The sequence below is a fragment of the Leuresthes tenuis genome, unplaced genomic scaffold, assembly GCF_036924035.1.
Source record: "Leuresthes tenuis unplaced genomic scaffold, fLeuTen1.0.hap1 SCAF_16, whole genome shotgun sequence".
NCBI lineage: Eukaryota > Metazoa > Chordata > Actinopteri > Atheriniformes > Atherinopsidae > Leuresthes > Leuresthes tenuis.
This window is the reverse complement of record NW_027325370.1, coordinates 17,891,394-17,917,188: the sequence shown is the minus strand read 5'-3', so window position 1 is coordinate 17,917,188 and position 25,795 is coordinate 17,891,394. Positions and strand designations below refer to the sequence as shown.

At 42.0% G+C, this 25,795-nt stretch overlaps 2 protein-coding genes across 2 annotated transcripts; both read left to right on the top strand.

The window, feature by feature from the left end:
• The first annotated feature begins 465 nt into the window (after nt 1-465).
• LOC140271508 (selenide, water dikinase 3-like) lies at nt 466-8,532 on the top strand. The gene is made up of 8 exons (XM_072366754.1): nt 466-848; nt 1,424-1,527; nt 4,284-4,391; nt 4,866-5,020; nt 5,698-5,788; nt 6,353-6,452; nt 7,168-7,380; nt 7,459-8,532. Exons 2-8 carry the CDS (start codon nt 1,432-1,434, stop codon nt 7,707-7,709), a joined length of 1,014 nt encoding a protein of 337 aa, XP_072222855.1. The 5' UTR covers nt 466-848; nt 1,424-1,431; the 3' UTR covers nt 7,710-8,532.
• Nucleotides 8,533-9,258: 726 nt separating this feature from the next.
• On the top strand, nt 9,259-25,066 carry ap4b1 (adaptor related protein complex 4 subunit beta 1). Its single transcript, XM_072367462.1, has 14 exons — nt 9,259-9,341; nt 9,570-9,704; nt 10,371-10,595; nt 10,682-10,812; nt 12,338-12,485; nt 14,199-14,484; nt 14,587-14,685; nt 16,271-16,382; nt 18,249-18,332; nt 18,482-18,585; nt 20,286-20,493; nt 20,687-21,001; nt 22,148-22,300; nt 24,283-25,066. The coding sequence occupies exons 2-14, from the start codon at nt 9,592-9,594 to the stop codon at nt 24,744-24,746; spliced, it is 2,442 nt and encodes an 813-aa protein (XP_072223563.1). The 5' UTR covers nt 9,259-9,341; nt 9,570-9,591; the 3' UTR covers nt 24,747-25,066.
• The last annotated feature ends 729 nt before the right edge of the window (nt 25,067-25,795 follow it).

The window sequence follows — 25,795 nt, the reverse complement described above, 5'->3', positions numbered from 1 at the left end:
GAGGGGGAAATCATTTTGTTTTTCCCCATTAATTTCGTGACATTACCATGTAGCTTCTACGGAATTACAATATTTGTTGCTGTTACACAATGTAACTAATACATGTAAAAGAGTACTTAAAGTAAAAAAAATTTAAAGAAACGTATAAGTAGCAGAAATACACCTGTCAACAAGGGCAGATGGTAAAACTTAACGGTCCTTTTCTTTACGTTGCGCTACGTCATTTTAAAAACCATAACCGGAAACTTGTTATTGCCTTCAAAATAAAACATTCGCGCCCGTATTTCTCACCACAGAATATTATTTTTACCTTAATGATTAACGTATATTGTGTAATCGTGCTACAAATATGATGTATGGGATGATTTAGTCTTGTATAGACCAGTATATTTTGATCATAACTTTATGTTTGGATGTGTAGCAGGAAGCTGTATTGGTTTTATTTTGGTCACTTTACGTTCGTCTCTCCCATTCAAGCGACACTCTTAACTCACGCTCAGAGCTACGTCTATACTTGCCGGTGTAGATCTATCACCCTGTATTGTGTTTTGGAACTGGTCTCCGGGGAGGCATGTCAAGCTCAACTTCCCCACCTCCAATGGTGGAGCTTGTTGGAACTGAGGGGTGTTTTCCCCCAGGATACAAACCTTTCAAACCCGAAGAGCACGGCCTGGAGCGCGGGTTCCGTCTCACAGCCTTTTCGGACCTGAAAGGATGAGGATGCAAGGTCCCGCAGGAGGCTCTGCTCAAACTCCTCGCGGGACTGGAGCCGGACCGGGCCGACGGGACAGGGAAGGCCGGAGACCAAGCTTCGGAGTTCGGCCAACAGTTACCTGGCCCGCGGCTTGGTGAGGAATAAATTGGAAGTTAGCTCAAACCCCCGTGTTGCCAAAACCCGGCTGCTAACCTCAGTCAGCTAACGAACTGTTGCTAAACTAGCTAGCTTGTGTTAACTCACGTCAGCTAATTTGACAGATGAATAGTTAACAGCACAATAAAACAGATTACTTTGATACACTTTGGCTGCTGACTTTGTCATTATAAAACCTTCTGGTGGTCCAAAGTTAAAACTTCGCCTCATAGTTGAGCCTTGTAACAATTATAAATATTTAACAGCGGGCACATGTCCTGTGAGCTGTCAAATCACCAGAGGGCAAGTATGATTCAGCAAAAATATTTATGTTGCCTTGTGGCTGAAGTTCATGATATTTGTCCCAAACTTCTGTTTCTAAAAGAATAGGGCTGTATGTCCTTTTTCTGCAATTTTAAAAACCTCAATTGTCATTATCATTTACAGTGCTAGAAATTCTTGTGTTTTAATATCAAACAGCACAGATAAACGTATACATAAATTAGCAGTTGCATTTAAAATAAGTTGAGCAGACATAACTTGTCTTTCCCATATTATGTGGTGTGCTTTTAGGCGTTGGTATGGACAGTTGTGTGATTCCCCTGAGGCATGGAGGACTGTCACTGGTCCAGACCACCGATTTCTTTTATCCTCTGGTGGAAGATCCCTACATGATGGTGAGTTACAGCTTGCAGACATTTCCCTAAAAACAAAACAAAACAAACAAAAAAAAAAGTTTGCAGAAACATTTGCTGTGATGCTCTCATCCACTTAAAATGCTGCGTATCTGCAAACATGTCAACTTCTAGGATTAGAGATTATTATTGAAGATGCAGTGCGAGTTGATTCTCACTGTAATGATGTAAAAGCAGTCAGGTGAGAGTGGATGAGATGCTTGATTTTTTTTAATTTTATTTAAATTCAAAATTATCCAACAAAGTCCTATTTTCAGAAGCTTCAGAATAAGTGTTTGTGATATATAAAATATCAAGATGTAAGTTATTAGATATACTTACAAGTCAAAGGTTATGTTAGAACAAGCACTGGGTTGTGGTATGAAAGGTGTCCCTGGTAGGAAGTAGGAATACCAATAACCAATACCAATCACGGAAAAAGGTCTCGTCTGTATATTTGATGGTAAATCGTGGGAGAACGCTATTTCCAAATTTTGCATAACTTGATATGGACCGGATAGACTGGTCTGGACGGTTTTTATACTTAATTTGCATATAATTTAATATAATATAATTAAGTATAATTAAAAAATGTATACTTAATTCAATAAAAAAATTAGTTCATTAAAAGACAGAAGTTTCTGGTTTAAATGAGAAGCGTTTTGTTTGGAAAAATAACTGAAGTTAATGGCAAACTATAGAAAACGATGAAAACCATCTCAGAAACGATGGTGATGTGAGGTTGAAACTGACCTTGGCTCTGCCTGAACTGCTTGTAGACGCACCAGATGAGCTTTCAAACTCTGTCTTTGGTAAAGGCTATTTTTCTTGAAGTGAGCCACCAAGTTCAGGTAAAACTAAGGTCAAAGTGACATTATATGGCTGCATTTACCACAGCAATTTAAATTTGATTGATGTTGTGCATTGATATGGATTAATTTCTACCTCTGATGGGACTATAAATTCTGTTTGGCTTTTGCTTGAGAGCAGACCGACAGAGAGGAGGATTCACAAAGAGAAGGGGGAGATCAAACCAAAGGATCCACAGTACCACACTTATCTTTTCTACATACAGATAATTATTTTTCTGTTTATCAGTGTTTATGTGGGTGGCAATACTATATTAATATCCGAAATTGTAGTGGACACAGCAAAGGAAGTTCATTAAACATGTTTCATACATGAGCAGGTCTTTTCTGACAAGTTCACAAACTTTTAAGGGGTCTTAATTAAATGTTTGTGACATGCTTTGGTCAGGAGACAGAATAACTTTACTTTCAGAACTTATTTTACCACTTTTTTCTTTACAATGGGGTGTGTTTTAATTGAGATCTGTCCAGTGGCTTCTAACTACAATGCAAATATAAATTGGACACAAGTTAAACTGAATATTAGTTTAACAGCTCCTACAGGGCTTAGTCAGAGAGCTAATACTAACACAGATACAACCAACAGAGCTCACAGTTCAACTCACCACAATGATTGAAGAATACTCGACTTGTGGATAAGAACAAAGAGCTGGCAGGTAGCTTAATAATCCCAAAACTCGTATCGTAATTTCTTTTTGGTTAAATTTAAGAAGTGCTGCTTAGACGGGCTAAGTTGGTTTCTAAAAGGAAGAGGCGGTGCGTTCATTGACAAATTGTAAATCAGAATTTCTAACTTCCAACTGGGAAAAACGTTAAAGATCACCAGTTAGAAGTCAGATTTCATGGTCTGGATATAAAACAGTACACTAAGTACTGGTAGAGTATTATTAGCTCATTTCTTTCTTCAGTGAACTATATAACTGCTGATGAGCAACAAAGCAGAAGAAAAAGAGTTTGAACTGCTGTGGTACAGTGAATGCATCATGATTTGATCTTTTAGCTAGGAGAAGATAAAGATGAGGCGGCTTGACAGAAACGATTGCAGCTGGGATTTGTGACAAACCTTTTCGCTGCAGATCTGAACGGCTCTCACAGTGATGCATTTTCAGATCTAAGGGCCCAAAACAAAGTGGCGCCCACAGCTTCACAAGGCTTTTATTCTTTTTGTGGTGGTGAAAGTGAAGGTGAGGAGTCTTTTTGGTCCCAGCACTGGACTGCAGGTAAAGATAAAGAGGTTAGAAACACCCTGCAGCAGTGCTAATCAGCCTCTCATGGCTGCTCCACCCAACACATCTACCACCACAGCCAGGCCAGACCCTTGGATTAGGGTCCTGTCCCCAATCCAAGAGAAATGTTAGAAACATTTCAGAGTTGAAACTTTTCTACTACAGAGAAACTTTTTCTATAGAGGGATAGTCTGAGGGTTTCTCACGCAGAGAGACAAGACTGCTCCTCGTTGCATTCGTTGGTTCAGTTATTTCATCCACCTGCTCCTTGTACTTCGACGCATCATAAATGATTTATGAGTGCTAAAGTTAACGGTTAACTGAGTAAACTTAACCGTCACTGGCTAAAAGTTGGAAAATCCTCTTCTTGGGGGTATAAATATAAGTGAGAAGATTTCCTTGTTTGATATGTTGTAAGTTCAATTAAATTACTCCAACAAAACAGGCCTTTTCTCTCATTTTTAGACCCCAAAAGATGAACAAATGGGTGAAATAATTTCCCTTTTAAGCTATTTTCAAATTTGAAATATCATTTAAGCTATTTACTTATTGTTCTCGAGGAGCACGAGTCTCTTGTGTTAAATATATCAATTTTGAGACCACACAGACGGCTTTTAACGTCTCACGCGTCTGTTTTGTTTTTGTTTTTGTTTTCTTCTCTCAGGGAAGGATAGCGTGCGCTAACGTCCTCAGTGATCTCTACGCCATGGGCATCACGGAGTGTGACAACATGCTGATGCTGCTGAGCGTCAGCCAGAAGATGAATGATAAGGTAGCATTATGTATGTTTCAGAGTGGATACCAACAACATGGCTGCATTCGTTTATTAAAACCACTTTTGTTTATTTTATCTAAGGTGGTGTCGAGTATGACATCGTCTCTTTATGAATACAACAAACCGACTTTCCTCCTCTCAGTCATCATTTCAAAACTCTGTTAATCGCTAGTCACAACTTCTATCTTTGGATGACAACATTGCACTGATTTTTATAAAGAGACAAAAGATTTTATCATAAATCTCTCATAACCTGTCATTAGTTCATGTTTTATATCAAATTAAGCATGTTTTCTGTATGTTTTTGTAGGTTAATACACCTGATTGCTGTTTCTTTGATAGTTTTTGGCATGAAATACAAGTCATAAGCAGATGTTGAGATAAATTAGGAGCTTAAATTTGAAATAAGATCTGATTTTTACCAAAAAAAAAAAGAAAAAAACCCATATTTTATGGCGTCTGTGCATGCAGGATCGCGAGCGAGTGATGCCGCTGATGATTAAAGGGTTTCGTGACGCAGCAGAGGAGGGAGGGACGTCGGTGACAGGTGGCCAGACTGTGATCAACCCCTGGATCATCATAGGAGGTGTAGCATCAGTCGTCTGCCAGCCCAATGAGTTCATCATGTGAGTTATTTACAACTCCAGTTGTGGCTCTCACACTGATTTTATTCAAACAGTTCTTCTTTCACTGTACAGCTGCACATTGGCTGTGACGCACTATGAATCGAAGCAGGACCGTGCACAGCAGAGGCTTTGTTGCCAAACTGAAGGACTCTGTCGCTGGTTTAATCTTTGGTTGTTTGTTTCTATAAAGCACTTAGTCAAACATAAAAGAGCTTTTTGGGGCAAATCTTCACTACTTTCTCTGGATTTGAATCTCCATTACTGCCCCTTTCTACTGCAGACAGAGTATCAGAATATGAGCGGCTAGTTTGTCCGTTCAGTTTGGACAGTTTAAATGTGGTTTTATAAATGTAATGATTATCTCTGCTCTGCCTTTGAGAGGAAGTGCTGGCCTGGCCTGGCCTGGCCTGGCCTGGCCTGGCCTGGCCTGTCCTGTCCTCTCGTGCACCTGTTATGTTATGAAGCAGGCGGCATGCAAGGTTCACGTTGTGTGCACTTAAGCAAACAAATGAGTGGGTATTTTGGCCTCACTTTCAGACATTTGGGGTCGATCTTTGTCCTTTTTATTTATTTTTATTTTTTTTACTTTAAACATGTTAACACTTGTTTGCAAGCTTTAGATGCTTCTTTGCTTGCTGCTTATGCTACATGCTTGTTTTTTGTTCTCCATTTTTCAGGCCTGATGGTGCTGTGCCGGGCGACGTCCTGGTTCTGACTAAACCTCTGGGGACTCAAGTGGCTGTAAATGCTCACCAGTGGCTCGATCAGGTCAGCCATCCATTCTGTCATCATAATGAAACGCTCCCCCTGTTTGTAAACTGTCTGACATTTCTCAGACTATCTGCTTTTTTTAATTCTTTGAATTTTACTAAGTGGAAAACGCAGTAAAATACGGGATTGTGAGCAGATTCTGTCTGTGTTCTAAATGTTGATGTTCAAATAGATGTGTAATAATAGTAATAATTATGTTAACGATACCAAAAATATTTACATCAGCTATAAAAAATAAAATAAAAATAAAAAAAGTAATAGTTAGTTTTAGTAATTATAAAAGTTACATAACGGCACTGACGAAAACAATCAATTATAATGATAATAATGACAATATTATCAATAATACTGGTAATGATTAGTATCACCAATAATAAGGTAATAACAATGATGATAATGACAATTAGGGCTGAAAGAATTCCCAGAGCAACCCGAATGATCCAAACAAAAGATAATGCAGCAGACACGCCAAACGGCGCCAGGGAAGAGGAAAAGCTTCATTTTACCACATATCATAAGCTAAAGATGCCCTGATGGTACACGTTTCTCTTGTCTCAACAGCCTGAACGGTGGAACAAGATCAAGCTTGTTATCACCAAAGAGGAAGTCAAAGAGGCGTATCAGGAAGCCATGTTCTCCATGGCAACATTAAACCGAACAGGTACAGCACCTTCATCACTCGGAAGGAAAGTGTGTGCAGTGTGTGTGTTACGGCTGAGTTATTCCGTATCAGCTGGACCACTGGACGGTGGTCAAAGGCTTACCAGGCAGCGGAATAATCATCTCGTTCAGTTACTGAATGTATACTTTATATTACAGTGACCTCAGCAGACCTTCTGATGAGCTGTTTATTGCTCAGCTGATTGTGTGACGATTTTACCGAATTATTCCACTTTGTTGTTTAGGACTACTTCTTTTTATTTTCTCTTTAACTTCCACTGTAACCGCTCCATCTGAGCTTCCGTATTTCAGGCCCCTCTGCATTCAACTCCCACAGGGACACAAACGACAACACGGCAGCATGTTGGGAAACGTTTCTTCCCAAAAACAATGCCCAGTCTCTTTTCTCCTTTCTGTCGTTTGGAACGCGGTTCGTTGCAAAGTTTGTTCATTAGCAGCACGACTAATTTATTTCAGCATCTCACTACGAGATGCAAAAGACCGTGACAAACACCCACTGGTGGAATCATTTTCAAATCATTGGATTTATCCACATGCTAAAAACTTTGGACCCCAGGCCGTAAGAGATGGTAAATTAGGTTGTCCTTTAATTCCAGATGTGAACACAAGTACTTGGAGCTGTCCACTTCTGATTGGGTGACAGTGTGCATAAATCTGTTGGTCTGCTCTGACTCATTCGTGCGTTTTGTCTCCAGCGGCAGGCCTAATGCACAAGTTCCAGGCCCACGCCGCGACGGACGTGACGGGTTTCGGTTTGTTGGGGCACGCTAACAACCTGGCAGCACAGCAGCGAAACGAGGTGGCCTTCGTTATCCATAACCTGCCAATCTTAGCCAAGATGAGTGCCATCAGTAAAGCCTGCGGAAACCTGTTCAACCTGCTTCAGGGAATGTCGGCAGAGACCTCTGGTATGAATGGCGGAACTTGCTTGTAAATATGTAAATGTGCGCCGCAGGTTGACCCTCACGCCCTGTTCGTCCCTCCAGGTGGGCTGCTGGTGTGTTTGCCCAGAGAGCAGGCCGCCAAGTTCTGCTCGGAGATGAAGAGCCACAGCTCCGGAGCAGGAGGTCAGGGCGCTTCAGGAGGAGCGTGGATCATCGGAATAGTCGAGAAAGGCGACCGACGCGCTCGCATCATCGACAAGCCCCGCATCATCGAGGTGCCACCACGAGGAAGCCAGGCGGCACATCAGGAGAACAGCGCCACCAGCCCGGACCCAAACACCAACTTGTCGTAGACACCGCCGCCACTCTGACACCAGCCTGCTCTGTGTATGTCTGTTTGGTTGCTGTTCACCTCATTTTTCAGCCAAAATGTTGAGAGCACACGGACTAAAGTCAGTGTCATGTGATCTACCGAGGAGGAGGCTGGACGGCATACGGCGTCTTGATCCATCTTGTTAAAAGCTGTTGGCGCAAGTTGAATCTTTCACCTTTCGATACTGTAAATTCAGGGTAGTATGCGGCACGTTCCTTTTATTTAGAGTGTAACACCTCGTGTTTCCATCTTTTCTTTCCTGATCCATACAAACAAATGGTTTCATATAATTTATCTGAATGCTAAATATGTTTCCGGAGAACTGAGGAATGTTTCGATAACAGAAAGACAACATTCCAAATCATTCTGCAAGTAATGAGTATGAATCTGAGTGGCTGAGTATATGTTTTTTTCTTTTTTTTTTTAATCTGATTGAGGTGATTTGTTTCTACTTTTGTGAGTGGATGAAATTAAATGTTGGTGAATGAATAATGTGGAAAAGAAGCGTTTACGGCACCTGGATCTGCCCACACAGCTCGGAGGAAGGTTTGAGCAGCTTCCTCTGGGATTAGCGTGGGCGATGTCCAGGATTTCTTTCCGTTTCAGCTGATTGTCCATCCAGCTTTGAGTTCCACCCACTCCTCCTTTTTAATGAAGCTCTGCCTAATAAACCCCAACCAGTGGGGCCGGGTGGAGCGGATGTTTTCCTTTGGATTAGGGGTTGGACTCAGAGGGATGGAGGTCTCAAGCTGTTTGTTTTTGCTTTTCACAATCAATAAAACCATCATCAACTCAGACTGAAACACTGTTTGGATGTTGTTGTTTTTTATGTGATGTTTTAATGTGGCTCAAAATAACTGTTGAATGTCCTCAAATAGAAACAGAAAATTTGTTCAAAGTAAGCTGTGTATATCACTAGTTTACAGTAGTTTTCCTTGTTATAAACGGGTCACAGATTGTTTCCTGACTTCATGTGTGAATGGGACTCTAGTCTGGCCTCAATAAGCCTGGTAACCTGAACAATGAGAATTAAGAGGGTTTGACCCACATTTGAGAGAGTCTGCCTCCTTAAACTCAGACATAACTCAAATCTTTGAGCTGCTGCTGACCTTTTGGGCCTCAACACTGGCTCTAACCCAGGTCAAGGCTGGCCCACGTGACACTTGTGGTGCTCAGATTAGAACCAAATGTGTGTGTTTCACAATAAACATTTAGAATTTGGGAAAACTAAGGCTTTTCCACCTCATTGGGACTGTATCTTGTTACCAACTGGTGGACATCTTGAAATGTATCCTATTTCTGTCACTATTTCATAATTTATTACATGTGTAGCTGAGTCTTTTTGTTTGGGTTGGCTTGTGAAATGATTATTTGTTTAACCCCCGTGCTTTGACATGAAAAACTACTCATCTGCCATGATTTCAGGACCTAAAAAAAGTCTACTGGACCGTGATGATCTACAACACGGTGGGTGTTAATCCCACATCAGCCAATAGGGGGCAGCGACGAGTCAAACGGGGACATTTAAACTGAAGAAGAAGAGGCGATGTAAACAAACTAGTCATTCTAATAGCGTTGGTACGGATGAATTCCTCATTTTGAAGTCTTTTTGGTAATACTTTTTAACTCAATCGATATTTATGTGAGTAAATTTTGTGTAGCAAGTGATTTAGGTCTGTATCAACTAGTTCGAGAGGTTCAGTTTAAGTCTAACTGCGGTTGTAGCGTCTTGTCTCAAAGGCCAGCAGATAGTCCAGTTTCTCTTTGAACAAGCTAACTTTTACCATACACTGTATGTAAAACAGAGTAAGAACTGGCATTATTACTATCATTATTGTAGTGGTCATCTGTCTGCGGCAATCATGCCGTATCTGGGCGGTGAGGAGACGGTGAAGGAGCTTAGGAGGGCTCTGTCCAACCCCAACATCCAGTCTGACCCGCTGCGCTACAGGAACACCATCCTTAAAGTCATCAGGTAGCTCACAGACGCATGTCTCTTTCTTTTTTATCTGCACGGAAACCTGCACAGCCGTATTACTCCAGGTGAGGGGCCAAGGTCCAAAAGCTCATATCTGGGCCCCTGCTGACCCCACCCTGAGTGATTTTACGTCTTAAACTGCCTCTTTATTTGGTGCAATTCGTCCTAATATGATTCCACAGCCATAGAGCTTCCGCTATACCCCTTAGTCAGTGCCAGCCGTGCAGCCCTAGGTGAACCTCATCACGGGTGCTTCATGAAATCAGAAAGCATTTCATCTCTCAAGTTTCCTCAGAAAGTAATTTTGGTTTGACTAACACGTTTATATGTATTCTAAAAGGCTGGTTATGGTCTGACTAATGCAATGATATATTCGTTTAGTGCCATTTGAACTAGTCCAGTGTGTTCCCAGTCCTGAACAGATTGGCTGTTGTTTGAAATCAATGTCACTTGACTTAGGGTCAAAGCCATCCACAAACTGTCTTCTAAATCCCTCTAGAGAGCTTGGAAGACCTTGTCTTAATGATACCACACACAACTCTTTATTTTAGCTATTTAAGTAAGGTGTTTTCTACATATATTTCTGTAAGACTTCTCTAATTATTGCCTTCTAATGTGGGACACTCATTCACTCATTCAACTCCCCAACCTCCTCCATCTCAGGGCAATGTCACAAGGTGTGAACGTGTCGATCCTGTTCAGTGAGATGGTGAAAGCGTGCGCCACAGTAGACGTAGTCCAGAAGAAACTGGTGTATGTCTTCCTGTGTTCTTACGCCACTTTAAACCCGGATCTGTCCCTGCTGGTCATCAACACTCTGAGGAAAGACTGCCAAGACCCGAACCCCATGGTCCGCAGCCTGGCCCTGAGGAACATGACTAACCTCAGGTGAGCTGTGGCACACGGGCGTCTGAGTGAAAGCAGTCATAGAAGTCTGCGATTGTTTTTTTATTCTATGTGTCTGTGTGTGGCAGGTTGCCGAGCCTGGTGGAGTATGTGGAGCAGCCTCTGACAGCTGGACTGAGAGATAGGGCGGCGTGTGTGCGACGGGTGGCTGTACTCGGCTGGGCCAAATTGCACAATCTCCAACCCAGCTCTGACATAGGTGTGGCTCCCATGTCCCGTTGTCATTTTATTTGTCTATCCCTGCCATCGAGATACCTTTTCAGTTCTGAAGAAAGGATCCATTCTTACAGCTCAGATTGCAGAAATAGCTGTTAGCATCAAGCGCAAATCATGAATTATTTTAGCTTTAGAAATCTGGGTTTACATCTCGGTCCAAGAGCTGACACATCAGGTAAGATGATCTTCACTGGAAGTGTTAGGTTGGTTGGACGGTTTAGGTTGCATGGATTGGCTCTCACCTTTCCAGCTGGATCAGTGCTGAAAAGCAGCCTCACAGAAAAATTACCAAATTCATCAACCTAACCATAAGTTTAACACGTCGGCTGCATAAAACTTAATATAAATCCCCTGAGATGAGCTCTTAAGCCTAGTTTCGCCGTCGACATGAAGCTGTCATTGAGAAATATAAACAAGGCTTTACCGTAGACTGCGGCATATAAAGACAGACATAGTGAGGTTTGCTTGAAATGGTGACTGGTCCACACTGAGCTGCTCTACCTTCACTGTGTCAGGGCTGACATTTAAAAAAAAAAAAAAAAGAACAAGATATTTAGGCCTATAGATGCCATTAACAGGTCAATACATTTAAAACTGGCCAAAGGATTCAGCCTCTTGATCCTATTTGTACTTTATACCTCCATTTTATTTTTGTTTTTCTGTGTTCTTCTCACCAATTCCTCAACCTGATGCACAGAAACATCTTGAAAGTCTTCCATGGACACTGTCTGACGAAGTAAACATGCAGTAAAAGATACCAGAGGATGATTGGATGTGCAACTTTTGTAGCAATTTGGCCATAAATCGTCTGTTTTAAGGCCATTTCCATCTCTAGGACAAGAAAGATGCGCAGCAACAATTGCTTCTCTAAGATCCTTGCTGATGTCTTTCCTCCTTGGCATCGTGTTAACACACACCTGAATGCTCCAGACCAGCAAACTGACAAAACCTCTGCTTTTATAGAGGTGCTCACACTTATTGATGATTAATTAATCAAGTGAAAATGATAAGCAGAAACCGCTTGCTACTTCCTTTCTTAATTCTCTGGGAAGCATTTAGAGTGGACTTAGCTTTCCACACACTACTTCTGCATTTTGGCATAATATGAGTGCAATTTGCCATTGGTTATAATTCACTTGAGGTAATATTTGCCTACTTTTAAGACCATGAAAGTATCAGATTATTTCTTGCTCTGTTCTCTAATACATTAAAACCTACAGTGCGTTTTGCAAACGACATCTTCTCCATGTTTTGGTTTGATCAGAAAGGCTCAAATGTACTATCTTCATGTCTGTAGATGAAGAAATCAGGAGGTAATCTCTGTATTTAATCTAAAAGTCTACATGCGTCACCATCGGCTCCATCATCTTCATATTTTATGCAGTCCTTTGATTATAAATCTTCTTTTGATATCAAGCACTTAACAGACAACAGACTTGATACAATACAGCTGTGTATTTCGTACATCCACATCAGGCACACAAACCACTTGTTTACGATCTCCCCAGACGCCGCTGTGGTGAACGAGCTCTACAGCCTGCTGAGGGACCCGGACCCTGTGGTGATGGTGAACTGCCTCCGAGCTCTGGAGGAGATCCTGAAGGAGGAAGGGGGAGTTGTGATTAACAAACCTATCACACATCACCTCCTCAACAGGTTGGTGCCAAATTAGAACATCAGTCAGTGATGTCCACGGCTAAAATATGTCAAAACTGTAGAAATTCAAGTGACTTGAACGTTTTCTTTCTGTTTTTGCAGTTGTTCTATCTCGTTGTTTTGCATTCGTTCTGTGTAAAATGAGCGTTAATGTGCAGTGCTGGTCTCTCTTTGTGTAATCAGCCATTCATCTATGTGCAGCTTATCAAATCAGCATAGCCTAATTGCTTCCTGTCAGGTCTCTCTCTAATCCAGTGTTATTTGGAAGGCATTAGAGGCAGGAAGAGCCAGATGGGAGGATACAAGGTTTGGTATGCAACTCTCAGAGGGAAACGTGTAAAAGCACAAGGTGGGGGATATCCAATCCCATGGAAAGATCAAGAGCTGAAGCACTTTCTGATTTCCTTACCCTCTTATTTGATGTGAATCTTCTTAAAGCTTCTGGTCACTGCAGACTTTCTGACACTTAAAGCAAACAGGAGGCTATTGTGCTGTTTTTGCCTTATTGGAGTGTTTTAGTTACCATTCTCAGCCACAGAGTCTAAAAAACTACGTACATGCTACTGGCGCCCCTAAATTCTAAGCACAGAACTTGAAATATCTTCAGGAATGATTGCAAATAAAAAAACTGAAAAAGACTGTCAGAGTTAAATAAAAAGACAGGTGGGGCACAATTATTGGCATCATTATGATGAATTTAAATGATTTATGTTAACAACCAAAAATCCAGCAGTTCCAAAGGCTTTAAAGCGATCTTCAAAGATCTTTAACTCGCTGTTTTAACAGTTTGAAATGTTACTAAAATTTACACAATTGTGAATTTAAAGTTGATGAAGGATGTGGCTCTAAGAAGTCAGTCAGTAAGAGAAGGGTGGTGTGGATTGCGTTAAAAACACCGTGCAAGACACCTGTAGAGCTTCAAGCTGATCTGGAGTCGGAGGAGTCGGAGGTTTCAGAAGGTCAAGGAGGACACTGCTGCTGAAATACAGACACAGTTATTTTTAGGATGATGTTCCATGATGTGAGAAACCAGTTCTTCAAGAGTGTGGTGCATCACTTTGGTTGTTGGTGAAAAAAATAGGTAAAAACTAAGGAAGTAAAAGAGAATCCTGCCCATAGTAAAACATGGGGGTGGTTCCATCATGCTGCAGGGTTCTTTTGTTGTCTGGTGCAAATCTGCGATGTGATTAGAAGATTTACGAGACATTTTAGAATGAAGTAAGTTGGCAAGTGTTCGAAAGCTACTGTAAGTTGGAGGTGAAGGTCTGTATCGGTCAGCAGGACAACTAACACTAATTGAAAACTAACAAAAAGTGGCAAAAAAAAACTGACCTTCACGGATATTCTAAGCAGGACTGTAGCAACTTATCAAGGTCATTAAAAAGAGCACATTTCAAATGAAATGTTGTAACTGGGCGACTTGTTCCCCAGCTTCCCCAGTTTCTATATTGTAGTATCCTCGCCTCACTATCTTCTGTTATTACAAAAAAACCACAAAAACACGAGATATAAGCACTCTGCAATGTGTTTAATGGAAGCCTAAACGGTTTTCTAGCAACAGCAACAGATCTGTGAGGTATGGAATTGATAAATCTGGCCTTCCTATTTATATTTCCAGCTCATACAGACCAACTGAGCAGGTATTTTTACTTTTATTCACTTTTGTATCACACAGAAGTGCCCATGTTCTAAGCTTAAAATCTTTGTTCCCAGGCTGAAAGAATGCGATGTTTGGGGTCAGTGTGAGGTGCTGAGGTTCCTCCAGCGCTACAGACCCCAGTCAGAGGACGAGCTCTTTGATATCCTGTCCCTGCTGGATGCCTCCCTGGACAGCCCCCATCCTCCGGTCATGGCCGGCACCCTCAGTCTCTTCCTGAGCCTCTGCTCCGGCCTGCCCGCTGTCAGTCTGGCGGCCCTCGAGCGAGTCCGCGGACCCCTGCTGGCTGCGTGTGGAAGCGGGTCCAGGGAGATGAGGTTTACTGCCCTCTGCCACATACAGGTCGGTCCACATTGTTCAAGGATGGAGGATGGCTGTCTCTATCAATTCTTATGGATGCATGAATGCATTTTGAGAAGTAAAAATACGTTTGTCTTGCTGTAGCTGTTGTTGCGTTCTCTTCCTGGCCTGGTGGGGGCGCACTACAAACGTTTCTTCTGTGGCTACGCGGAGCCGGCCTACATCAAGCAAAGGAAGATGCAGGTGATGCTTCTTTGTTGTTTTTTTTTCTTTGTTGTTTTGGACTTTTCCTACATTCTGAAACCAGAATAGATGCAAACATACTTATTTTATTCCTGAAGTTTCTAGAAATGACACCTCTCCTCAGAACGTGATCTCTGTTAAACAGCTGGAGGGATTTCTCAGTTCCTAAAAAGCAAAGAAGAGACGAATTGAGGAGATAAATCTGAGTATCTGCAGATGTGTCCATGTGCCCCGAACAGATTTATTGTTCATCTGACAGATATCATTAAAAAAAAAACAAGTAGGATGTAACAATTGGGTTACACGATTCAATTTCAGCTTAAGTATATAAACAACAGTCTCTCATTTTGTTAAATGTCTGTTATCGTGACTCCTGTTTCGTGTTTCCTCCTTGGTGTTAAAGGCAGTCGAGAATTCCAGAAATGAAACCCTGACTGTGCCACATTCTCTGTCGAGATATGAGTTGGCTCGATGTAAGAGATGGAGGACAGCATCCTCCACCCCAGCTTTTGTCTGCTCCATCATCTTCATGAGGTGTGACGCGACTGCCACCGTCTGTAGTCGCTCATCTCGCTGGGCCGCTCTTTTTATTTGGAACCGGAACAAAGCTAAATGTTTTCCACACAGTGGGCGCTCGTCCTGGCTGAAGACTGAGATTGAATACGTGCTGTAGGTCAGCAGCAAAGATCAGAAATAAAAATGATTTAAACAAGACAGCAGCTTACATTTCTAATTTAAACCCATAATCGCACATAATAAGCACAACTCCACCTGTAGAAACAGCCGGTCAAAGAAGCTGGACACTGGGCTCACACCCCAGCTACTTTCAGTTTAAAGGGAGGGGCCGAGATTCACTTTGGAAGTTTCTGTTATTGCTTGATTCGTTCTCCATCTGAGGTCTTTCCTCAGTCATAACCCTACTTTTAATACCGTTACCTATCCATTCATTTTCTGCTTGCGTGTCCATAGTCAGGCCATGCTGGCTACAAACTAATCAAGGTAAACATAAGTCCCTTCTCTGAGGAAAGTTTTAGTCTTTTTCTGGGGATCATAAGATATTTGGGTCTCTTAGAAGTTCAACCTCCAATGGAAAGAATCCAAGATGCCTCCTGATCTGACCCTCAAACTGCCTCAAGAGAACAACAGCAACTCCTCTGTAAGCTCCTAACTCTGTCTGCAGGGAGGCGTTTCCCCACACAGTGTAGGAAACACATTCTGGCTGCTTGTGTTCATAATTTCATTCTGACAATAGGCGAGAGACCGAAGATGAAATGAGCTGTGCCCTCACCAAGCCCTCCATCTCACTTTGCCCTCAGGTACTTAAACCTCAGTTGGAGCTGTGAATAAATGCCAGCCCAGAGGGAGCACTTCACGGTATTCCAGCAGAGAACAGTGGACTTTAAGTACTGACTTAGAGCTCAACTGCTTCACGCTGAGCTGCAGCACAGGCTGAGGTTCAGAAACAACAAGCTCTGGAAAGAGCAGAGATGCAAACAGTCTGCAGGAGAAAAGCATTCAAACAAGCAACAGAGACAAAGAGGATGTTGTTTTTTTTGTCGTATTAAAGCCAGAGTTGTGTTTGCAGGTGCTGGTGGAACTGGTGAACGATGAAAATGTTGCAATGTTACTGGATGAGCTGAAGGGATACTGCACTGATGTCAACAGTGACACCGCCCAGGCTGCAATTTCCGCTATCGGTAAACACACACCACCGAATGCTGCTATATGGCAGCGACGGCCGGTTTATGCCACACTGTCACATAACATTAAGTAGAAGATTTAAATGCATTTTGAAAAACCGTTAACTCTGTCTGGGTACACTCATAACGTAGAGGTCACTGTGTTTAGATTAAAAACACGGTTATAGTAATGTTGATAATGTTTTTATAGGAAAAATGATTTTACTGTGGAAAAGTCTCTAGCCACTCATTTGTTTATACGTTACCAGGAAAACAGGAAATGGGTGAAGCAATTTAATTGAAACATGTAAACATAAAGGAAAATACAGCATATCAGGCGTCTGAGCTCCTTTTTTCTCCAACACAGCCTGAACCCTCTTAGACAAGCTTTCTGTCATTTCTTTAAGGAGTCTTCAGGAATAGTTCTCCAGGCTTCTTTAAGGACATCCCAAAGCTCTTCTTTGGATGTTGGCTGCCTTTTGTTTCCGTTCTCTGTCTGATGATCCCACACTGCTTCAATAATGTTGAGGTCCGGGCTCTGGGGAGGATTCATCCCTCCATAAGACCTGTTGCCACTGATTTTCAGTCCACTTCTTGTGTCATTTGGCATAGCTCAGCCTTTTCTCCCTGTTTCCCTTCCTTAAGAATGGCTTCTTGACAGCCACCCTTCCATGGAGACCATTTCTGATGAGGCTTGGGCCAACAGTAGATCGATCAGCTGAAGGTCCAGATGCATCTCTCAGGTCCTGTGTCAGGTCTTTGCTGGATTTTTTCCTCTTTCTTAAGGACATCACTTTCAGATACTGTTCATCTGCTGTAGATAGTTTTTTTAGGCCTGACGCTTCTTCTTTTGTCCTCCACTTGTCCAGTTTCCTCAAATGTTTTAAGGAGACACTGCACACCGTGCTGAGATATGCCACGTTTTCAGCTAATAGCTCTTTGGAAATCACCTTGTTATCTTTGGATTTTTTTTAAATAGATGCAACTGAAGAAATGGGAAGAAATTATATAAAGATAAGATAAAACATTATTGTCATTGTCACTTTTTAACAAAAGAACAAGAAAATCGAAGGTGCAGTCGACTCAGTGTCAGGCATAAGATATAATAAAGGCGAGAATAAAGAACATGATAAGTAAGTAAAAACATGATGAATTACAAAGTTTTGTGAATCAGGACTAATTGCACATTTGCAGGATGTTGTGATGTGTCTTTATGACAGGCTGCCGGTAACAGAGTGCCAAAAGATATCATTTAAAATTGGTTCTTTGCTAAGTTGTCTGTGTGTAAACACAACATGGGTCCATCCCTTGAGTTAGGTGCCATTTTTCATAGGTCAGTGTTAAGAGGCTAAACAAACAGAAAAACACATTCCTCTGAAAAAGGTACAAGAACTGGACTGAAAATGAGTGAAACAGCAGCCAATGTCCAAAGAAACACTTTGAGACCTTCAGAAGCCTGGATAACTACTGGATCAAGACATTTTTTCCAGTAATTTAAACGTATTGCAAGATGATGTAGTTGACACAATTCAGAAACACTTTAAAAGTCCTAAATTAGCTCACAGCTCCTTTGAAGAACCTTATATAGTTCTCGCTATAAAGTGCTGACTGATAGTTGGGATTTCTACCAACTTTGTTTATGTCCAGATCATTTTAGCACCCTGTTACACTCAAAAACATCTACTGTAACAGCATATTGTGTTCAACCAAATGGGAAGATTAGTTTTGTTTCCAAAGCCTTTATTATACATTCTGTTCTTAAGGTAGATTCAGGTACATTTAAAAAAAAAAACAACCAGGTTATAATCTTTAAAATGATATATCCTCTCTGTGCTAATCAGTATAATTCACCTGCTGTTTTCTCTTGTCTTGGCTTGCATCCAGGTCGTATCGCAAGAAGCTACAGTGACAGATGTTTGGAGATCCTTACTGGGCTGCTCGGCCTCAAACAGGATCACATCACCTCTGGTAAAACTGAGTCCTGGCACGCCTACAGATACACACAAACAAGGCTGTCAGTAAGCAGCTGCGCCATTTATCACACTTGAAAGCACTTTGTTTTCCAGCCACATCTTTCCACATGGCATCTTTCTCTCCCTTCCAACTCTTCTCCCCAGCGGTGGTGCAGACAATGCGGGACCTGGTCTGGGTGTGTCCCCAGTGTAGCGACACGGTGTGTTTTGCTCTTGAGGGCTGCGAGGAAACGCTGCAGGACAGCCAGGTTAGATCCCAGGCAATTCCACCACCACCACCACTCACAGCCGTGGTGGATCCAGTTTTTTGCGGTGATGCATGAATAGGCCAGCTTATCACAACTAGTTATCAAATGCCCAACAAGGAAGATTTTTCATATTTCCATGTACTGTCCTGCTCGTCTTGTCCCTATTTGTATATGAAAACACAACTTTGCATGAAAACACACAACTTTGCATCTGTTTGCAACTACGTGGCTTTGGGGATGTGGTTTCAAAGGTATCAGAGAGACAACCCAGTTGTTCCTTACAGGCCATCGTTGCATTTAGTTCCATTGTAAGGCACCCATAAGGAACTTTTTTACAGATTGTGATATATAGAAGCACTTGACATCATAATACGTAAAACTGAAAGAGCTACTGCAGAGTTTTGTTGTTTCCCCTCTGTGGTTTTACTTTAAAGGAGATTGGTTAGGGTGGTTAAAAGAGCAGCTATAGAGTTAAACAGCTGACTGGACAATATTCTAATACAGAGCAGACATGAAACGATCAGCCTCTTAACCAGATGTAAGAAAACCTCATTAGAAAGTTAAAGGTAGCAGCTTTAAAAGCAGCACTTCTGGACCATTTTCAGCCCTCGTGAGATGTGAGACAGTACAAACACTTTGTTACTAAACTTAAGTTGAATTTTCAGATACAACCGGGTGAAAATCAAGTGTGAGCACCTCTATAAAAGTGGAGGTTTCTGCAGTTTGCTGGTCTGGAGCATTCAGGTCTGTGTTCACACAATGCCAGGAAGGAAAGACATCAGCAATGATCTTAGAGAAGCAGTTATCACTGCCCATCAATCTGGGAAAGTTTATACGATCATTTCCAAACTGTTTGGAGTCCATCATTCTACAGAGAATTAGGATTATTCTCAAGTGGGAAAACATTCAAGTGCTGTCAATCTTCCCAGGAGTGGACTGGGAAGCTTCGGGGAAAACCCATGACTTAAAGAAGAGATCCCAATACCCCCACGTGGCACTACCTCTTCATTTTGTAAGAATAAGATGCCCCTTTTCTTTTAAGGATCAAGTCATATTGGTCATTTAGCCCATTAACGAGGGTCCTAAAGTCTATTTTGAAAAGGAACGCCTCATGCTTGTAAAACAAGCCCAAGAGGAGGATTTAGGACTGGACCAAAATCACTCAACTCTATGGCAGTTAGTTGGTTGGCAGAAGTGCAGTTCAGTATTTAAAGGTATGTTTGAATTTGTGTAGAATCACTTGGGGGAAAAAAAAGGATCTTTGTGTTTTCATGACATCAGAACAAGCAGTTTATATCCAAAGATACTGGACGTCGCCCATCTACTATCTTGTGTAGTTCATTCGCCCACATGCAGTTTTACTGGTGAGAGTTGGGGGTTAATTAATAAGAGCTCGGTCCATACTTCCCTATATCAGTCCTTCTTCTCCCCAAGTGAAGGAGGAAATGAAACTATATCCAAGGAGAAGCCAGTTGGAGTGTTCGTTAAGCTAAAGCATGAACAAACTCAACATTACCAACTGATCCCTCTGTTTAGCCATCAATGTAATGTATTCCACATTTTCAAATGGATGGTTATCACCTCGAGCTCACGCTCAGTGTGCAGGGGTAAATTCAGTGATTGTGCCAGTGCTGAGGCAGGTGTTGATTCATCAGATGGGGCGTCAAAATGTTCCACTAATTCTTCTGACCCTCCTTTAGGGCAGGCAGGCCTTGTTGTGGCTTCTGGGCGTGTACGGGGAGCGGGTCTCCAGCGCCCCCTACACCTTGGAGGTTTTCATTGACGGAGTGAGGAGCGAGGCCTCGTTGGCTGTCAAGATGGAGCTGCTGACGGCCACCGTGAGGCTGTTTCTGTGCCGGCCTGCTGAGACACAAGACATGCTGGGAAGACTGCTGCACTACTGTATAGGTGTGTGTTCCAGGTTTGATCACAGACCTTGTTGGGACTAGAAGTCCTTATGGGGAACAAAGATGGGACCTAATGAGGCAGAATGTAATTTCTTAGGGTTTTGGTAAGGCTGTCCACATTGGATAAAAGTCAGTGCTGAGCGAGACTGCGTGATCATTGAAGAAATTGTTGTTATCACTTTTGTGTTCCCCAGAGGAGGAGACAGACATGTGTGTGCGTGACCAGGCGCTTCTCTACTATCGCCTGCTGCATTGCGGGATAGAGGAGACACGAAAGGTCCTTCAAGGTCGGAGATCAGACCCTTCTCTTGGCGTTTTGATTGGCCGCCAAGCTGAGCCCACCAGCCAGTGGGCATTCAGCTGTAACACCCTGGAACCTCTGAAGCCGGGGACTTTAGAGACAGAGCCAGCCAGCAGGGGAAGCCCTGAACATCTGGCCTCAAAACTTAAGCCAAACACGGACCTCTCAGACACACTGGACTGTTACCACATTGAGACTGCTTATTCTGGTGAGTAATGACATCAGAATCTTTATTAGCTTCTCATTTAGTCCGCGGCGAGGCTTTTCAAACCTTCAAGACAAAAATAAATCGGCTGTTTCTGCTTATTTACGGTTACTGAAAGTAATATTTTACTAACTTGCACATGACTACATCTTTTGATATGATGTTATGATGAGTTATAATTAGCACACTGTGTGTGTCTTGCACTGTGTGTGAGCCTTGGAGATGTTAGTTATGCAGTCTTCTTTGAGAGAGCAGAAAGCCGAGACCACAGAGAAACACATCACTACACAACTCTTGTGGTAAAGGTGGCTACATTTTGACAAGTTCACATCTTTTTTGATGTATTCAGACTGCACAATGGTGAGACTTGCTGAATCACAGGCAGGGACTCTGGGTAGCAACACAAATTTGAAGCATCTCTTTAATGTAAAGTAAGTTTTAAGAGCTGATAGGCTGAAAAAATACAGCTCTGTTTACACCTGTGAGCTTTGGAGTGCTGGATGAACTGTTTAAACCCCCTTTTTCCATGTTTGTTGTGTCTTTTGCAGTCTGAATCTACCGCTTTAAAGCATACATGACTAATATATCTGCAGGATAATATCAAGGTTCCTTAAGAATGATCTGTACTAACTGGCTTAGCTTCAGCTGGTGGTATATCTGCTTTTCCTAACTTGCCTTTTTGACTTTGACAAACTGTCCTCACTTAATGGGAGTATTTCTATGAGTATGTGAGCTGCAATGAAAGCCAGAGATTTAATAAAGTCTGTCTCTCCAGCCAAAAAACAACTGGAGCCGAGTAATTTGGATGATGATATCCTGCATCATTATGCAGCAGACAGTTCCTCCAGACAGGCAGCACAAAGCATCGGGAGCTTTTGCTATAACCTTTAAGTTGTCCTCAGATGCATCCTGTTTCCTGTGTGGTTTTTACATGTTGAGCTGACAAGAGTTTTTAAAAACGGTCACAGAGCAAAAGCTGTATTTAAGTACGATTTAAGATTTTTGGGATCCGACTCTATCAAGGTTTAGACTTGAGAGATGATTCAAAGAAAAGAGATGAACGCTCATCTCAGCACCACCAAACTCGTTTCCCATCTCCTCTTTTTCACAGCATTCTCCCTCTCTCTATCCTTTCTCTGTCCTCTCTAGGCTCATACAGTGCCGATCAAAGCTGTGACTCCTCCGCTGGCGCCCTGGCTTCCAGCGTTGTTGCCCCCCTTGTTTTGTCCCTCTCCCCGGCTGTCAGCCCAGAGGAGTTTGAGCGCCTGTGGCTGCAGCGACACACTTCGCATTCTGAACAAGGTAATGACTTGGGAGGATTGCTGGTAGCAGCTTCGACCCACTCTTTCATGCCAAAAGATTCAGGCTAGCTGAAAAAACGGTGAAGTTTAGAGATGCGCAGATTATAGTTTATTTTTTTAGGCCTAGACAGCCTGTTCCTGTTCTAATTTAAGCCTAAAATCACCTGTTGGAACATCGCTGAATGTTCAAGAATAAGAAAAAGATTGACCAAAAACTATTTTTTTTACATTTTTTCAAGACCCTCTCTTTTTATCACTGGAACTATAAAAAAGACAAGTTGCAGGATAGAGGTAGTTGTTCAAAATCCAACAGAAAAGGAATTATAGTCCATTCCAGATCATATGGCAGAATATTATAGGTCCTAAATCTTTTTTCCTTTTTTACCTGTAGAACACAGTATTTATCTGAGCGTATTAAAGGTGACGTATTTTTTTTTCTTTGGATAAACTATATGTTCCTGGCTAAAGAAAACCTGTAGCTGTGTGGATAACGCCGGTCCTCTCCTCACTCGGTGTGTTAACTTTACATTATCGGCATGTTTCCCATAAAGATGAAAGTCTTCAAGTACGATTGTTTGAACACGTTAATATGTAGAAAAATGATTAAACGCAGTAATAAATGATACGCATGCATGACTGTGTGTTACACGAGCAGCTGCTGACCTCACCTAAAGGGCGCGGTTGAGCACCTGCTAAGTCTCCACCCCGAAAACAGACAACAACAAGGCCAACAGGTGTTTTAACCAAAGCCTGTCTCATACATGTCAATAAAACCTCAGAAAATTCTGTCAAATTTGGGCATTGGGCACACCTTTTAAAGAAGTGGAGTATTTGTACTTCTGGTAATAAATTTTCCAGTTAATATAAACATATGGATAAAAATAATGTAGGTCCGGTGCAGTCATTAAACATTAGTGGCAAGTTGTTGTTTTTTTCTTCAGACAAAACCATTGTTGCCTCATAACCTCATGTTTTTTTTTTTATTTACCGCTTTACAGCTATTGAAATGATGCCATTAAGCATCTGTGTTGCTATGGACACCTAAAAAAGAAGAAGAATCGGACAAAAAAAAAAAAAAGCGCCTGATCAGTCAGTCACTGGTCAGAGCTGGTCAAGCTAAAAAGTATCAGTTTGAAGCCTCGTTTCTTTTTATGCCAGTTCAAACATTTACTTGCTTACAGAGGCAATTTGTATTTATACTGAACTACATTTGACAGCATTAATAAGTTTTTATTTTACCTCGGCAGAATGGAGGGATAGGGACAAGCTAAGGGTCGGATCTTTGTGCCACGGCGTTTTGTTTGCATAGTATAGCCAACTCGTCTGTAAAGCCCTCCAACAACGCCAGAGTAGCAATCGCTCCATATTCCACAGGGCTGCTGCTATTTATAGCACAGACCTGAGGACATGTAGCACACAATTATTTACTGTGCCGCTTTAGATCGCTACATTGTGTAAAAAATTTTGGTAAAAGGAAATTTAAGTTTTTTGAAATTGCTTTGTTTCACATCAGGCTTGGTGGGGTTTTTTTTTCTCCAAAATATCAATAGTCATATTAATAATCACAGTGGCACATTGTTAATACATCCAGCCCCAGGTCTGCAGGGTGGTCTGTCATCATCACAGCCTGCTACAGTGTACAGTTTTTACAGTGATTGGAGTTCACAGAGCGGACAGTTGCACGCCAGTAACTTGAAAAAAAACACACGGGACACACAAAGAGAACAGACCAAAGACAGTGCTATTGGATTAAATTAGAAAAAAAAGAGGATTTAGATGAAATAGAGAGACGAGACAAGAGTTAACACCGAACAGGCTTTTACACATCGAATTACAAATGGCAAATTCAACAAAACTATTTAGTTTCTTATTCATTTGACAGATTTCTTCATTTTGTGGCACTCCAATTTCCCCATGTTTGAGTAGTTTCCTGGTATGTAAAAGCCTTTGTTATTATTTGACCAACTGTTTTGTCGCTACAAGGCTCCGTGGCTGCTGAAGGCGGCGAGGACTGTGCGTGGATAGAAGAACACATCCAGTGCCCGACTGTTCCTCACCGTTCCCCACAAAGCCTCCAGGTTGCCATGCAGCTGGTCAACATTCAGACGCTGGCCTTCACGCCGCCGCACACGCTCCCTTGGAAGGTCTTCCTTTACACGCGCACCCAGCGCACAGGCGCCGCCGACACGCCCCGCAGCACACTCATACTGGGGGAGCTGCTGTACACTGGAGAGGCCAATCAGAGACGAGGAGCACGGGCAGGCACGGCTGACAGAGAGTCGGAGGTGGAAATGGATGCAACAGCTGACAGACTGGAAGAGATGGAAGACAGAGAACAGGAAGTAAAAGTAACTCTGAAGCAGCAGCCGAGAGATGACAAAGCACTGACGGGGTTCCTCTCAATCCTAACAACTGTACTGCACACACTCTCCTCAGAGAAGGCTTAAAGTCATCACACACAAATTCTTACTATATTTCCTCCCCAATCACTGGCCTAAACACAGGGTTCTTACAAGTCAAATTCAAGCACTTTCCCCCCCCAACTTCACCGTGTGATGAATTTAATTGATTTAAATATATACCAAAACTGATCATTTCACTTCATCATCAAATCAATTGTTCCACAAGGGAACCAGGACTGTGTTTTGTGATTGTATTTCACAGAAGGGTGACAAATGACAGAGAAGCTCGACAAAAAAGTTTAAAATTCTTTGCTGAAAATCGGAAAGACGTCAAAACATCAGTCTTTGAGGGAGGTTTTTTTTTTTTTTTTAATAAAATGTACACAAATTAAAACAAATCAGCTGGAGCTGACAAAGTGTCTTTCGTTACTTGAAAAACAAAGGGAAAAGAACGTGTCAACTTTCCGCCTGCTGCTCAACTCGACCCCTCAAACACAGCATGGAGAACGCACTGGATAGTCAAAGGACACTCTTTGAAAAAGCAAGACATGAAATGGTGCAAGGGCTCTGTTTGCTTAAACAAATCCTGAAAAAAACGGCAGGTGATGGCAGCGAGGTAATGCATGCTGCCACTCTATTCCGGCTGTTTATGAGGAAACGTCAAGAGGCAAAATAGTCGAGCTCTATTATATTTCTTTGTCTGAATAGCTGTTAAATCAGTTGGCAGTTATTGCAAAAATTCAATTAAATTAAGCACTTTGCAAACCTTGAGAAAACCAAGTATTTTCAAGTCTTCGATCAAAAACTATATAAACCACAATTAAACCAGAGGAATTTACTTACAGAATCAAGACAGAGGGTCTGGAACAGTCTAGTAAAACCATGTCCACTTTCCTTTTCATGTTAACTAAAGTAGGAGAGAAATAAACATCAGCCGAGGGCATTTAATCTCCTCAGTTTGCTGTTATTTTTTCCCTCACAGCAGAGACACTTTAAGTAGATTAAAAAGCTCCATTTGGTTTACGTCTGGCCTGATGGGGGCACCATGAATAACTACTCTCATTGCACCAAAATCTCTAGTGGTTTTGACCTGT